The 16,400-nt window shown below is 37.0% G+C and overlaps 1 protein-coding gene across 1 annotated transcript in view; it reads left to right on the top strand.

Moving 5' to 3' along the window:
• The first annotated feature begins 2,931 nt into the window (after positions 1-2,931).
• SLC5A12 (solute carrier family 5 member 12) overlaps positions 2,932-16,400 on the top strand; it is a 52,478-nt gene continuing 39,009 nt past the window's right edge. The window contains exons 1-4 of the mRNA XM_030829114.1: positions 2,932-3,606; positions 12,241-12,306; positions 13,580-13,631; positions 15,582-15,649. Of these exons, the coding sequence (XP_030684974.1) occupies positions 3,268-3,606; positions 12,241-12,306; positions 13,580-13,631; positions 15,582-15,649 (525 nt within the window). The 5' untranslated portion in view covers positions 2,932-3,267. The remainder of the gene's footprint in view (positions 3,607-12,240; positions 12,307-13,579; positions 13,632-15,581; positions 15,650-16,400) is intronic.

Genomic DNA, 16,400 nt, shown 5'->3' with positions numbered 1-16,400 from the left:
AAGGCGGGCAGATCACGAGGTCAGGAGATCGAGACCATCCTGGCTAACATGGTGAAACCCCGTCTCTACTAAAAATACAAAAAATTAGCCGGGCATGGTGGCGGGCGCCTGTAGTCCCAGCTACTCGGGAGGCTGAGACAGGAGAATGCCATGAACCAGGGAGGTGGAGCTGGCAGTGAACTGAGATCGTGCCACTGCACTCTAGCCTGGGCAATAGAGCAAGACTCCGTCTCAAAAAAATGAAAGAAAATAAAATAAAAAATAAAAACAGAGCAAAATAATAGCCATTTTATTCTTGTACACCACTCCTACTCTCATAGGCTTTGAGAACAGATGAAGGAAGACAGCAATTTAGTGAAAGTCTAGTCTCAAATGGCCAAGGCTTGTTCATGTGCATTTTCTTCTCTTTGATCCCAGGCCAAAATAACCATGGTGTGCAGAGTTCACTCTTAGCAACATTGCAACAATGTTGTTTTTTGTTTTGTTTTGAATGCCCCATTTTTTCCAGTTCTTTATCTTTTTCTCCTTTGGTAGCATTTAATATCATCAAACTTTTTCTTTCCCATTACAACTTGCTGCATGCAAATTGCTGAACTATTTTACATTGCGGAGACTACTAATGTTAGCAATTACAAATTTAACTTGTTAAGCATGTGAGTAATTGAATAGCAGGACCTTGTTAAGGCCATGTATAAGTAACAGGTGATGGTGTTTATATTCTGACAGGGTCTCAAGCCTTACACTAAATGAGTCAAATACAAATGGCAGTATTTGGTGCACATGAGAGAGGGTATAGGCGCTACAGGGATTTCTTCCGGTCAAAGAAGTATATTTTCCCTCCTTCTCGCTATATTAGCATTTCTGATATAGAAATGTGCCTTCCTAGTTAATGAGGTCATTGAATGTACTGGGTTGTTTTTTTTTTTTTTTTCACCTGAAAACTTATGAATTGCTGCTGTGCTTTACAATCTGCATGAATTTTGCATGGAGTGAGTCTTTATGGAATTAAGAAGCGAGTTTGAGGACAATGAATGCTACCAAAGGGAGAAAAGGGTAAATATGTAGAAAATAACTGAAAATTAAATTACTGAATCGATGCTGTGCCTTATAATCAACAAAATGTTGAAAGCAAGGAATACTTTCCTAAGAGGCATAAAGGTTTCTTTACATCCCAGGTATTAACCACTCTTCTCCCTACCACTTCAAAATTCAAGGCTAATTGGAGTCACGTAGATAATACTGTTACTACACAAAGTTTAATTAAAACCATCAGTACTCATTAACTCTTTTGTTATAGGTTTCTAGTATGTACCTTTAGAAAGTTATTGATGATAATGTTTTGAACCATTATTAACCTGACTTATACAAGGGGGTTACATGTTTTATAGATTGAATATTAACAATTAGGTAGTGTAAATATTAAACTCTAAAGCAGTCAAGTCTCTGAAAGCTAAATAAAGTTCTGATTTTCTGCTGAGATCACTACAACAAAAACCTCATATATAATTGGAATACTTCATGATACAAATAATTAAAAGCCCAGGTTAAGGTAAATATATTAAAGACCAAGATTTGTAGTAACATTTATCATATCAACTCTCCAAATCTAGCAGAGGAATTTAAACAGAGGACACAGATAGCTCTTGGGAGAGTCTTCATATTTTTATTGGTAACTAAAAGCATATTTTAGCTATCTAATTAGACCCTTCTGGGGTCTAATTCAAATTCATGAAGCAAAGATTTGTTCAGTTATCCAGATGTGAAAAGCAAAATTAGAGTGTTTTTTGTTTTATTGTTTGGCTGGAAATGTTTCTGTCTTTGGGCATTACGGATAATTTTAGTTTTCTCCTTTCTAAAAATTATGTTTTTATTTTCTACAATGGCTATAATGTATTGGGTATATGGACTAGACCTTTGCTTCCGTCTTCAAGGAAATGGTCATTTGAACAGCTGACAGACTCCTATAGCCGGTTACATAGAGATTCCCTAAAATAGGCAAGATGATGGCTGAGTACAAAGTGAGTACTAGGGAGGCTACGTTCTACAGGAGTTGACATGGAAAGGCAGGAAAGCTTCACAGAGTAGAGAAAACTCATACTAGATCTTGTAGAATAGACAGGCTTTATAGATTTGTGGGGATGGAGAAGGCCACTGAAGAAGGAGGAGAAGCATGAACAAAATTAGAACAAAATTGTACTGGAGGTACTTTGGAACAATTGACAGAGTCTAAAGAGAGCAGAAACAGGAATTTATAACTGGATTGTTACCTTCCTTCTCTCATTTGTCCTGGTCCTAATTCTAATTTAGCCTGTGGGTACAGTTATAGTAACCTGGTGAAAATAAGAGAAAGACAAGATAAAGTTTAAGGCTATAAATAATTTATTAATTAATGGCAAATCCATTTTTCTAGGTCCTAGAGTAAAGAAAGAAAAACTATGATGTTCAAGAGTGCTCTGCTGTAAGCACAGATAATAGCCAATGGGGTACATATTATTACCTTTGATTTTACAGATCAAGACAAAAAGATTCAGGAAGTTTAAGACTTCAGTCTTTAAAGACCTTGTAAGGTCTTATTATCCCTGTGTTCCAGGTGAAGTTCAGAAATGTTAAATGATTTATGAAATGTTTCACGGCTTTCTCGTGGTTGAGCCAGGACTCGAGCAAAGGTCTCTGAATTCCTAGTCCTTTGCTCCTTTCTCTCCACATCCACTGCCTCAGACCACTGCAGGCACACAGCCTTCACTCTCCCTTCTTCAAGAGGAAGACACTGCTGAGGACTGTGTTTGCATTTTACAGATTCCATCTCACGAATTAAAAATGCTGAGGTGGTAAATTGTTATCAATTCTATGTTTCCCAGTAATGTTTAACCTTAAGTTAAAAAAAATCTAAGAGATAAAACAGCATGTTATCTGGCCAGTCCATTCCACCCCCAGTGGTTATTAATTTCAGAACACATCTGAATTCCTTCTCTGTGGCATATGCTTTAGGAGAGGAGCAGACCGCTCTTAGCTAGGGTCAGATTTCAAATTCTCATCTCTTGGTGCCAATACCACCACCAGATTCTTCCTTGAAGTCAATTTTTGAGATCTTCCCTAAGTACACGTTGGTGTCTGAAGATTCACACAAGTGCCTGTGGTAATCATTTTCTTCAGGGAATCACAGTCTCTCCTCTCAGCAAAGCATCCACTGTACTGAACTTTGCTTTTGGAAACATCTTCTTCCTGAGACCTCGTTGAAAGAAACTCTTTGGTGTCATACTTTCCAATATGGAGGTGAAGAACTTTGCAATTTGGGATTATGTTGTATTTGCAGCCCTCTTTTTCGTTTCCTCTGGAATTGGGGTGTTCTTTGCCATTAAGGAGAGAAAAAAGGCAACTTCCCGAGAGTTCCTGGTTGGGGGAAGGCAAATGAGCTTTGGCCCTGTCGCCTTGTCTCTGACAGCCAGCTTCATGTCAGCTGTCACGGTCCTGGGGACCCCTTCTGAAGTCTACCGCTTTGGGGCATCCTTCCTAGTTTTCTTCATTGCTTACCTACTTGTCATCATCTTAACATCAGAGCTCTTTCTCCCTGTGTTCTACAGATCTGGTATCACCAGCACTTATGAGGTAAGATAATTTCTCCATTCTTCTCTATTTTTTTTTCTCATCTTCTTGATGATAGCACCTGGTAGTTGAAGAACACTCACTGATTTTCAGGACAATTACACATTATGAGAAAGACATTAAAATGTTTTTGTAAAAAGCCTAAGCTTTGGAGAGAGACATATCTATTTTCCCATCTGTAGAAGGAAAATAATGATGAGAATCCCACAGGGCTATTTTAATGATCAAATGAGAACCTCTATGTGAGCACTTAATGTATGGCCTCATTTGTAGGAGGTTTGCAATAAAGAGGGCTGATGTTATTTTTTATTATTATGAATGTCATCATTCTGAAAAGCAAACAGAACATCTCTCATGAGTACGGCAATTTTCCAGCTAAGAAAACTGAGATACAGATAAATGACTTAGTTAAGATTTTTGAATAGTAAAGTGACCTGAGAACCTAATTTTTTCTGTATCTCTACTTAGTGGTCTTTCTGTCAGAGAGTAGAGGGCATTTTAATAGAAATTATAATGAGACTAATTTTTAATGAGGAAATGGAAACATTTTTGAAAAGTACAAAACATTTTAACAGGAAGGAACTGTTAAATAATACAAATATAGGAATTATTTAATGAGAGGGAAATGAGGCAGTGGTGTTTTGGCTTTACAATGATTCTCAGTGAAGACATCATGTTCAAAATTGAATTTGCATGCTCCATATAGAAGTGTGATCAAACATAAGTTTCTATTAATAAGGTGTTTATTTTCATTATCCAATATCATTCCTACTAAGTCACTGCAGAAGACTGAAAAGAAACCTATTTTTTTAAAAAATATGTAAGCTAAATGAGTATAAAACATTATTCTAGCCTTCAAAAGCCACTCAGGCAAATGAACACTTTTTAGGAAGTCTTAAAAAGTGTTATTGATTCCATGGTTTTATGTAATGTAATTTTTATGACTATTCACTCAGTAAATACTCATTAAGCATCTACTCTTAAGATACTTAAAAAGGCACTCTTCTTTTTTTCCATTTATTTATTTATTTATGAGATGGGGCTTTTGCTATGTTGCCCAGGCCATTCTCAAACTCCTGGGCTCAAGTGATTCTCCTGAATCAACCTCCCAAGTAGTTGGGACTACAGGAGTTTGCCACCACACCCAGCTTGTTCTAGGCATTCTCGTAGCCCTAGGCATAAAGCATTGCACCAAGTTGCTGCTGTCATGGAGCTTACTTCATAGCAGAGAAGGGCAGTCAATAAACATATACTGTGTAAGAAAATCATAATACAAATGTATATGCTATTTAACTATGTGTTAAGTACTTCTCTAAGTTCCTTATGTGTGTTAAGTCTTTTGGCCTTAAAACAATCTTTTTTAGACATGTACTGTCACCTCCTTTTAACAGACTAGAAAACTGAGGCATATAGAATTAAGTAACTTGCTAAGTGACATAAAGCTAGCAAGTAACAGTTTTTCAAACCAGGCAGTCTAACTTTAGATATCATATGCTAAATAACTATGCTGTCCTGTCCTACAAAAACAAATGGAGTAAAAGTAAAGTAAATAGGATGAGATAGAGAGGAGGAATGCTGGTATGAGTAGAGAATGTCCACATTCATAGAGGGTGATCATATGAAACTTCAAATAAAATAGGACATCTAAATGGAGACTGGAAGAAAGCAAATAATTGCACCTGACAAGGGAAGTACATCTCAGTACATCTCAGGCTGAAGGAGTCACAGATGCAAAGGACCTAGAAAAGGAGTAGGACTGGCATGTTGAAGGACAGCAAAGAAATCAGTGTGCCTGGAGAGGAGAGAGCAAAGGGGACAATGGTAAAAGGTAAGATCAAAGAGATGGGAGTGCCCAGTTACATACAGCAGGGGTCTCAGTGGGGCTAGTGCCACACAGAGGGAGCACTTGGGATATTTGTAGGATATTTGGTTGTCACAATGATTGGGGTCACTACCGATGTTTAGGGAGTTGAGGGTAGAGACATCAGATGTCTTTCAGTGTGTAAAGACACATACACAATGAGTAATTTCACTCTGCACTGCATGATATTTTAATGCTGTAATGCTCAAAAACTACTGCACATATTAGTACTACCTTAGTGCACAGTAACTTTACAATAAAAAGTTATACACACACTATAAATTAGCACATTTTCCAAAAATTAAATGAAATAAAAACATTGTCTTAAAATTATCGAACAATTTACTTACTTCGAACAATCTGTCTATTCCACATATGCTGCTCAATACATGCTTAGCTGTAACTGGCTTTAGTAAAATGGCTCAGTTACTGCAAAAACAACTAAACCAATTGCAATTATATAACTGAGGAGATTTGATTCTCTTTTTAAATTAATAAATTAGTACAAGTATTGAAAATATAAGGATTTCATTGAATTTAATTTACTAAATTGTTTTTAAAATATTTACTATTTTTGCCTCTACATATTTTTAACTTTTTAGTAACCAGAGTGTGTAAAGTAGACATAAGGTTATTTTGGGATTACCTCTTGCTTTATAAAAATTGGCATTATGGCATGCAAGTTACAAGTATGGACTCTAGGCCAGGCATGGTGGCTCACGTCTGTAATCCCAGCACTTTGGGAGGCCGAGTTGGGTGGATCACCTGAGGTCAGGAGTTCGAGACCAGCCTGGCCAATATGTAGAAACCCCATCTCTACTAAAAACACACACACACACACACACACACACACACACACACACACACACACAAAATTAGCCAGGCATGGTGGCGCACATGTAATCCCAGCTGCTCGAGAGGCTGAGGCACAAGAATCACTTGAATCTCGGAGGTTGCAGTGAACTGCCGAGATCCACTGCACTCCAACCTGGGCAACATTGAGTGAGACTGTCTTTAAAAAAATAAAATAAAAAAGAGTATGGACTCTAAACTCTGTTGACTTGGCTTTCAGTGTCAGCTCTGCCACTTGCTAGCTGCATGACCTTGGCGTAAATTACTTAACTTTTATATACCTGGTTTTCACATGTGTAAAATAGTGGTAATAAAAACATCTATTTCAAAGGATGTCTGCGAGGAGTAAATGATGTATTGTATACAAATACGTTTAACAGAGCCTGGCAAATAGTAAATACTATGTAAGAGTGTTGCATCATTGTTGTTGCTATCTTCAAATTTATACCACTTAGTCTGTCTATAGTATCTTGAGTTTCTGTTTCTTTCTTCAGCCTCCATTCTCTAGTAGTTATTGAAAGGTATGCTTTCTAGGCTCTTTTTAAATACTAAAGACTGAAAGAAGTGGAGTCTCTTTATCCACCCTGTGAACTTTGGCCAGTTTTGTGACTTGCTTTGACCACCAGAATGTAGCCAAAGTGATGTTCTGCGAGCTTGGAGCCTAGGCCTTATGAGCCTTGTAGCTTCTGCCTTTGTCCTCTTGGAATGCTGCCCTGATACTGCTATGTAAGGAAGCTGGCATAGCTGATCTAGCTTCAGGAGCAGCAGTGGACACATAGAGAACAGAGACACCCAGCCAACAGCCAATACAAGTTACCAGACCTGTGAGTGAGGCCATCTCAGACCTCTCTCCATTGATCTTCGAAGTTACTGAAGCTACATGAGAGTCCTGATGAAACCAGAGAGATCACCCAGCCTGTCCTCAGAGTTATGAGAAATAATAAATTTTTGGTTTTTGAGCCAATGAGTTTGGGGGTGGGTGTTATATAGCAATAGCCAACTGATTTAAATGCCTTGATATGCAGTGGGATTTCAAGACTAAGATATGCCATCTGTGCTACTTTATCACTACCCTGTCACAAGTCAATGTATAGGGAATTCTTCTCACCCTCAAGTGATAATTTAGGCTTAGCTAGTTTGCAGTATCATATATTTTCATTATCTCAATTGTACAGTTTATTATTAGTCTCATAATATTATCTTCACTTTAAAGTTCTTCCTTCTCTTATCATACACTCATAAATCCAGTTTGTTATTATTTACCTAATTTAATATTGGCTTATAGGCCAATGTCTACCTGTTCTCTCATATTTCTTGGACTTCTTGGCTTCTGAACTAGTTACTTCTCTTCAATTTCAAATTTTCTTTCTGATAATGCCCGGGCTACTATTTCACTGTGTTTTCTTGTACAGTGGCTTCTGAGCATTCATACATTACATACTTTTTTTTAGGTAAATGCTTTCCTTTTAGTTCTCCTTTAAATAACAGTGGTGGTATTGTTAGTAATTATATTTGTATTTTGAGAAATTCAATGTTTATAAGATATTATTGAATACTATTTCAGCAGAGTAAATGGTGCTATATAATATTTGTTGTAAAAGAGATATTTAGGATCTGAACCAACATTATGGGGCCTTTTAGGTCATCATAGGGATTAGCTTTTACTCTAGAAATGATGTGTCATTACAGTGTTTGGGAAGGGAAGTGACATGATGGGATTTGTATGTTAAGAGGATTACTCTAGCTAGATATTAAGAATAATTTTAGGGCTTTTACTGCTGAAGCGGGGAGGTAATTGGGAGTGTACATACATAATCTGAGCAAGAGATGATAGTAATAGGGTGGTAAGAGAGGATGAATGCAAGTAAATATGTTTTGAAAGTGGGGGGCAAGCACCTAGATTTCTTTTATGAATTGGATGTGGGGAGGGAGAGAGAGGAGTAAAGGCTGGCTCTGTTATTTGGGCTCGAATCAACATGAAAAGTAGAGTTGGTATTTCCTGAGATGGAAAAGAGTATGGCTGGATCAAGTTTGGGGTTCTGAAAATAATCCATCATAATGTTGGTAAATGTCACCTCAGGTATTTTTACAAGCAGGCATGAAGCATGCAACTTCTCTGCTGCATTTTTACTTTTGACAATAGGAATAGCTTATATATACACCAAAGGTGACCATTGAATGAATGAGTGAATGCATTGAAAGGAAAAGTGGATAAATTCTTTCAGATATAGAATTATGCAGTTGCAATAGTCTTTCTTCTTTCACAGATGAGAATCCTGAAGCACAGATCACAGAGTGAGATGCCAGCAAATCTCAAACTGGAATTCAAGGAGCCTGATTTCTGATCAGGTCTTTGTTCATATAGCTTTTCCCCAGTACTGTCTTTGTAATTTTACTGGGTTGAGTGAAACTTAACTGAAATGTGAAAACCATTGATTTTTTTCCAGAACCCTATAGCAATATCCTCATGGCTTTACTGTTTTTCAGGATTCGTTGCCCCTTAGGTTTTCCAGACTTCCTTGTGCCACCCAGTAGCAAAGCTAATGCTACATATTTTTGGTTTTTGTTACACCTCCCCACTTCTAGTGCCAATCTTTGTATTCATGGTTATCTATTGCTATGCAGCATACTACCCCAATATAAATGTCTCAAAATAACAACTTTATTTTCTCACAATTCTGCAGATTAGCAATTTTACCTGGCTCAGATGGGCCCCATAAAATTGTGCTGGTCTCACTTGGGACCATCTATGTGACTTCCATAGGTAGCAAGTTGGCTAGCAGCTTGCTGGCCTAGGGGAATGCAAATGAGACAGCTTGTCTTTGTTACCTTTAGTGTCATCCTCCTGTAGGCTATCCTGAGTTCTTTACGTGATAGAAAAGAGTTCCTCTCAGAAAGAGAACACACCTCATTACAGAAGTATTTTCAAAATTTGTACTTGCATTATATTTACTAGAAATGTCTCTGTCTTAAGTTGCATTCTACTAGAAGCAGATCCTGAAACAAGGATTTGAATGCAAGTTGATCTGGGGGAAGTGATTCTAGTAAGCAGTGATAGACAAGTGGCAATGTGAGACAAAAGAAAAAGATACCAATAAAAAACGTAATTTTGAGCAGGTTACCACTGTGAACAACTGGGGTTCAATCCAACTGGGGATCTCAAAGAGACAATATAAAGTGCGTCTCAGGGTTGTCCTCACTGAAAGGCAAAAAGCCAGGGTATTTTGCTTCCAACCCCATTTAGTCATTGGCTGAGTGCTGATGATAACACCTGCAAGCCTTTCTGATCTGCCCTAGGGCCCTGTGCAAAGGCTCAGAACACTCTCAAGCAGATAATCTCAGGCACATTTAGATACCATCAACATGTACTGGAACAGGGAATGCCAATAAACTATGGTTGTTGCACCCTCAGTGACCACAGCAGTCATTAAATCCTACTATAGCCCTAGCTCTGTACTTGGCATTATCATACCTCCCACCATTTGATCCATACAACACCCACTTTCAGAAGAGAAAATCATGGCTTAGTGGCAGAAAATAGTCTTCCCAAGGGCACAAGATTAGAACCCAAGTTGTCTTCACCACAGACATTTCACAGTGTTTTCTACCTTATGATATTTGAGAGACTGCTGACTCCTCACTGACTTCCCTTCCTCAATAATATTTTCCTTATGTCTGGTGCCCTCATTCACATATTCACTGGACTATACATTCTGGCTCACAGAATGTATCATCTGAAGAGAGGGCCTGAAATTAAGGTGGTTTTCTACCTCAGGTTTGGGAGAATCTGGCAGGATAAATTGAGAATGTGAGTTAGTATAAAATGGAGTCACAGTTCTGCCAAGAGATGTACTTAGTTTCAAAGAAGGGCCCACTGTAAGCCATGAAACGTTTATCTATTGTTTCTAGGGAAAGGATAAATCGGTTGTCAATCCTTGATTTAATCAAAATGATTTTTTTTTAATTCAGAAAAGAAAGAACTACTATCAAGTAGAAACTACTAGCAAGAAATTTAATCCTCAAGCCAATTGATACTTTAAAAATTTGTGTTTATTCAATACATGTTTATTATACACTGAAAGACACATATTAATGTCTTCTAGAATACTTACTGAGAAAAACTTTTCCTTGCCTCCAAAACAGTAAATCAGACCCTACTATTTAGTAAGTTCACAGCTACTTTTAGCTCTTTTAGTACATATCACAATTGCAACTTTACTTTTATTGGTATAAATATTTGTTAACGGTCACTTCATCTAATCTGTAAGATCCTCTATGGTATGGACTATATCATATTTGCTTATCATTTTGTGTCAGAATGCAATATATAAAGCAGGTAACAAATGTTTGTTGAATGAATGAATATGTAAATGACAAAGATAAAAATGAATAAAATAGAACAGTACTTGTATATATCAGGGATAGTAAATATGGTAGGCTGAAAACAGCATACCTTCCCCAATATATATCCAGGCGTAATCCCTGAAAGCTGTGAATATTATTTTACATGTTTTTTTTTGTTGTTGTTTTAAAAGGGATTACTGCAAATGTGATTGAAGGATTTTGAGGTGAGAAAATTGTCTTGGATTATCCAGAGAGGCTCTATATAAATACAATCACATATATCCTTATATGAGGGAGGTAGTGGGAAATTTGACAGGCAAAAGAGAAGGTAATGTAACTATAAAGGCAGAAATTGGAGTGATGGAACCAGAAGCTAAGGACTGCCAGCAGCCTAACAGCAGGAAGGCAGGAAGCTGACTTTTCCTTAGAGCATCGTGTAGGAGCCTCCTGCTCACACTTTGATTTTGACCCAGTGAAATTGATTTTTAACTTTTGGTTTTCAGTACTGAGAGGTAATAAATTTCTGTTGTTTCAAAACAACAAATTGGTGGTAATTAATTTGTACAGTATTAATAACAAACTAATACAGTGAGATAATCAAATTCAACACCAAAATACAAGATAGCAACTGATAACCATGAAGAAGTCTTAATATTAGTGCCATATGAGCTCAGAGGATGAAGTATGAGCAGGGCCAGGAATAGCAATTGGGCTAATGCTTTCATCTATGATCTAAGCCTTGAATTTCTCATCTGTGAAAGAACAAAGACTGTTTAAACTGCATAATTCTATATCTGAAAGAATGTATTTACTTTTCCTTCCATCCATTGACAGATGACTAAGACTTTGTGAAATTTGGGGGAAGTGGCTCTTATATTGAGAGTTCTGCCTAAACGAAGGAAAGGTCTGAAAAAGCACAAAACATGTTAGCTGAACGATAAACAATAATTGCATGTGGAGAATAAATTATGTGAAGGTTGGTGATACGATTTAAGAAAGGGAGGGTGTGGGTCCGACAATGGAAGGCTTGGAATATCAAGCCTGGGATATGCACTTTGTTTTGTCAGTGATAGAGAATCATTGAAGAATTTGAGAAAAAGAGCAACATGATCAGAGCTCTGCTTTAAAATAATTGATATGGGAGATATGTGGTTGATAGGATGAGTGGGCAAAGGTTGGTATTAGGGAGATCAATTGGGGTGCCACAACAGCAATCCAGAAAAGAGAAAATAAAGGATTCAACTAAATTTGGGGCAGCAGGAATATAAAAGGAAACGATGGCTTCAGTGAGTCCACTAGGAAGACTTTTGGGCAGAAAGTCAATAGAGTTGAATTTTTATTCAAACAACCCACTTCTCTTCTCTGATCATCATGAGAAACATGAGCAAAAATTGAGTTTTAATAGATCTTTGAGTTTTAACAATCCCTGCTATTTTATTCCTGTTGCTTCTAAGGATACATATCATAAAATCAGATTACAAGTCCAGAGCACAACAGAGGATATACCAAGATAAAAAGGACTTTCTTAGCAGTTCTTATCTAAACCTCACTGACTCTGCATGTCTTTCTGTTTCCTTTAGTACTTACAACTACGATTCAACAAACCAGTTCGCTATGTTGCCACAGTCATCTACATTGTACAGACGGTAAGGGGTCATGGCTGCTGCAGATGTGGAAACTATGAGGTTACTAGATATAGATTTGTTTATTTTGGGGGCAATAGACTCAGCTAAAGGACACTTAATACTAAGAAGACACTACTTTCTTCCAAAGATAGCACTTTTAATCTGTACTAAAAATAACAAACAAATGCATATTGCAAGCCACAAAGGGAAATAAAGCTGTTTGTATGTGTGTATAAGCCACCCACATTTTAACATGTATTTCACTGCTGTTTAACCTGTACAAGTTGCTGTAGATTAGATATGAAATCGTCCAGTAACTAGGTTTTGCTGTTTTTTTGTTTTGTTTTGTTTTTGGCTTGTGTGTTTTTAACCATTAACTGAGTTGAAGCAAATACCTATTTTGCTGAAAGTCATGTTAAGACAATATTCCCAGCTAATACTCCTACTTCCCTCTCTTCTCTCTTATGAACTCCTTTCCCACCCTCCCAGCTTTGGGATGTCTTCATGCTGCTCCATATTTGCCCATGGTACACAGCATTGATATACTTCCTACTACTCACCAAGTACTTTCTCCTAGAGGATAAGCTTCTTCCCTCTTCTTAATCAAAACTCCCACTCACTGACTGAAGAATTTAGGCAAGAAAATAGGAGGAAAACAATGCTCCTTTACCTGCCCACAGATATTTGCCTTTTAAAACCCTAACATGAATCTCTACATGGTGAAATTCCAAACAGAAACTGGAGAAACTGGACCTATTTCCAGCAGGATAGTGGTTGCACTTCTGGGAATTAGAAGCCATATTCATTATGGAGATCACCCATGTTGTTAGTCTTCCCAGCACAGTACTTTTTCCTCACAGATTCTTTCTATCTCACCTCTAAATTCCTTATTTCAGCAAACTGCTAAAATATGCTTCTGTTGCTTAGTAAAGCTTCTCATGAAGTCAGTAGAGAGTTCACTGTTATGCGTGCATCAGGCAAATGGGTAGAAGGAAGATGAATCAAAACTTAAGTCTATTTTTGTAACCCTTAGAGATATACAAAATATAACCATAATATCTCAAAATTAGTAGCAATTTTGAAAATCCAACTCTCTTCCTCCATCTAATGATTACATCCCCTCTACAAACTACTGATAGTGGTGAGCAACTTCAAAATTAGAGTCGACAGGAATGCAATGTTTGATGAACAGGTTGAAGAGAATACAACTCTAACGTCAATAAAGAACTTTCTAGGCAGTTTTCCTTTCTATGTCCCTTTCTCACTGCCAACCTGATTCTTGTTTCTCTACCAGATTCTCTACACAGGAGTGGTGGTGTATGCTCCTGCCCTGGCACTCAATCAAGGTGAGTTATCAACATTCCCTTGGCATATTTTACCATTTTTATGCCTGAATTCTCACCTTGGAGAATTATAAATAAAATACTTTGTTGGGGAGATATTCTTCTGGTTAGGGGATTCTGAATTACTATTAGAAGTCATTACATAAAGCTGTAAATATTGATTAAACATTGAAAATAATGCAAACAATTAGTTACTTGGTTTTGACTCATATACTTCCAGACACCAATTTTGATTGCTTTTGTTTGTTTGGGATTTGGTTTTTGTTTTTAAATCATTGGAATTATGGCAGTTTCGATATTGTATATGTTGCTAAGTATGGTCATCTATAATATAGGGACTTCAGTGATCTCATGAAGTAGATAATCTCAGTATAAGAGTAAAAGTTGCTTGTAATAGTTACACTAAAATTTATAGTCTATTCTTTCAAAATAATAGAATACTAAAAACAAAAAGGAAAGAAATAAAAGTCAAAGTAAACTTCACAATGATACCTGCTGTATTTAAAGTCCTCAATATTCCATTTAATTGGGCTATGTGCTTATACTGAGAAATATTCACCTCAGAGTCAGTGAGGTTTAGATAAGAGCTGCCAAGAAAGTCCTTTTTATATTGATATTCCTCTGAGTTTTGTGCTTTGGACTTGTAATCTGATTTTGTGATATGTATTCTTAGAAGCAACAGGAATAAAAAAGCATGGATTGTTAAAAGTCAAAGATCACTGGTAATTAGAGAAATGCAAATCAAAACCACAATGAGATACCATCTGACACCCATTAGAATGGCGATCATTAAAAAGTCAGGAAACAACAGATGCTGGAGAGGATGTGGAGAAATAGGAACACTTTTACACTGTTGGTGAGAGTGTAAATTAGTTCAACCATTATGGAAGACAGTGTGGCGATTCCCCAAGGATCTAGAACCAGAAATACCATTTGACCCTGCATCCCATTACTGGGTATACACCCAAAGGATTATAATCATTCTATTATAAAGACACATGCACACATATGTTTATTGCAGCTGTATTCACAATAGCAAAGACTTGGAACCAACCCAAATGCCCATCAATGATAGACTGGATAAAGAAAATGTGCCACATATACACCATGGATACTATGCGGCCATAAAAATGATGACTTCATGTCCTTTGTAGGGGCATGGATGAAGCTGGAAACCATCATTCTCAGCAAACTATCACAAGGACAGAAAACCAAACACCACGTTCTCACTCATAAGTGGGAGTTGAACAAAGAGAACACATGGACACAGGGAGGGGAACAGCACACATTGGAGGCCTGTCAGTGGGTAGGGGGCTAGGGGAGGGATAGCCTTAGGAGAAATACCTAATGTAGATGACAGGCTGATGGGTGTAGCAAACCATCATGGCAAGTGTATACCTATATATGCTAGGTACATTCAATAAAAGGATTGTTTTCCTAGAAAAAAAGTCAAAGATCTATTAAAACTCAATTTTTGTTCATGTTTCTCATGATGGTCAGAGAAGAGAAGTGGGTTGTTTGAATAAAAATTCAAGTCTACTGACTTTCTGCCCAAGAATCTTCCTAGTGGAACCTCTAAAGCCATTATTTCCTTTTATATTCCTGCTCATGGATGATGTTTAGGCGATTTCAGAGTACTCAGACTAACTTTGTTGAGAAAAAGAGAAACTCAAAAACAAAACATTTGGATCAAAGATTGGAAGCTACAAAATCTTAGGAGGAACAATTCGACTTAACATTACATGAAATGTATGGAATGGCTAGAAGTATAAAAATATAATAAAAATAACCTTTCTCAAAGGTGCGAAAATTCAATGAGGGAAAACTCTAATTTGATTTTATTTTTTGCCTACAAAGAACACTGATAAAAATAGTGTGTCTTTTTCCTCATAAAACTTGCTCTTTTAATTTTTTGAAGGAAACTTCTTTTAATATTTTTTTCTTCTTTCCTAGTGACTGGGTTTGATCTCTGGGGCTCTGTGTTTGCAACAGGAATTGTTTGCACATTCTACTGTACCCTGGTATGTATCCAGCTGTGAAGAAGTATTTAACACTACCTCCTAATATGGGATAAGGGCAAATCTCCAGCAATAGGCATCTAATTATAGCAGAATTCGTTATTCCAAAATTAAGCAGAAGTACGTCAGCTTATCTGTCACAGTTTCCTGAGGAAGGTGCTGTTGTTTAACATTCTTTTCATTACCAACCTTTAGGAGAATTTAATCTCTGCACTCATTCAAGAAAATCATGCCTAATAAGAAAAAGATCTAATGAAAAAGTCTTCTTGTTTAGAGAATAGGTGACCCTATGCTACTTCTGAGAAAAATAGTTTATTCATTCATGGCCCTCATAAACCACAGATGGCACTTACACTTTACACTTTATACTTCACTGTCTACTGGTTGAGAAATAACAAAATGTACATACCAGTGAGCAGTGATGGCTGCTATTTTATAAACTTGAGGATTTCACAGCTTGTTTTTGTCTTGTATTTCTGGGTAAGCCTGGATTACATTTACCACTTGGCTTTACACATGCTCTGTTTTTAATTAACGAGCCTGAGTTGTATTGGCAGCATGTTTATGTAATTAATACAATTATATATAGTTTAGTTAAACATTCATTGAGCACCTATTGTTTGCCCATTCCCTGTAGCTATAATCTTTATTCTTCTGAGTCATTGTACCATGTACAACCTATAATTAACCAGTTAAGCATATGGTAGTGGTTCCCAGACAGCTGAATTATCTTTCATTCACTATAGATAAAAAT

This window comes from Nomascus leucogenys, chromosome 15 (genome assembly GCF_006542625.1).
Source record: "Nomascus leucogenys isolate Asia chromosome 15, Asia_NLE_v1, whole genome shotgun sequence".
NCBI classification, from domain to species: domain Eukaryota; kingdom Metazoa; phylum Chordata; class Mammalia; order Primates; family Hylobatidae; genus Nomascus; species Nomascus leucogenys.
This window is presented reverse-complemented; position numbering and strand designations above follow the sequence as displayed.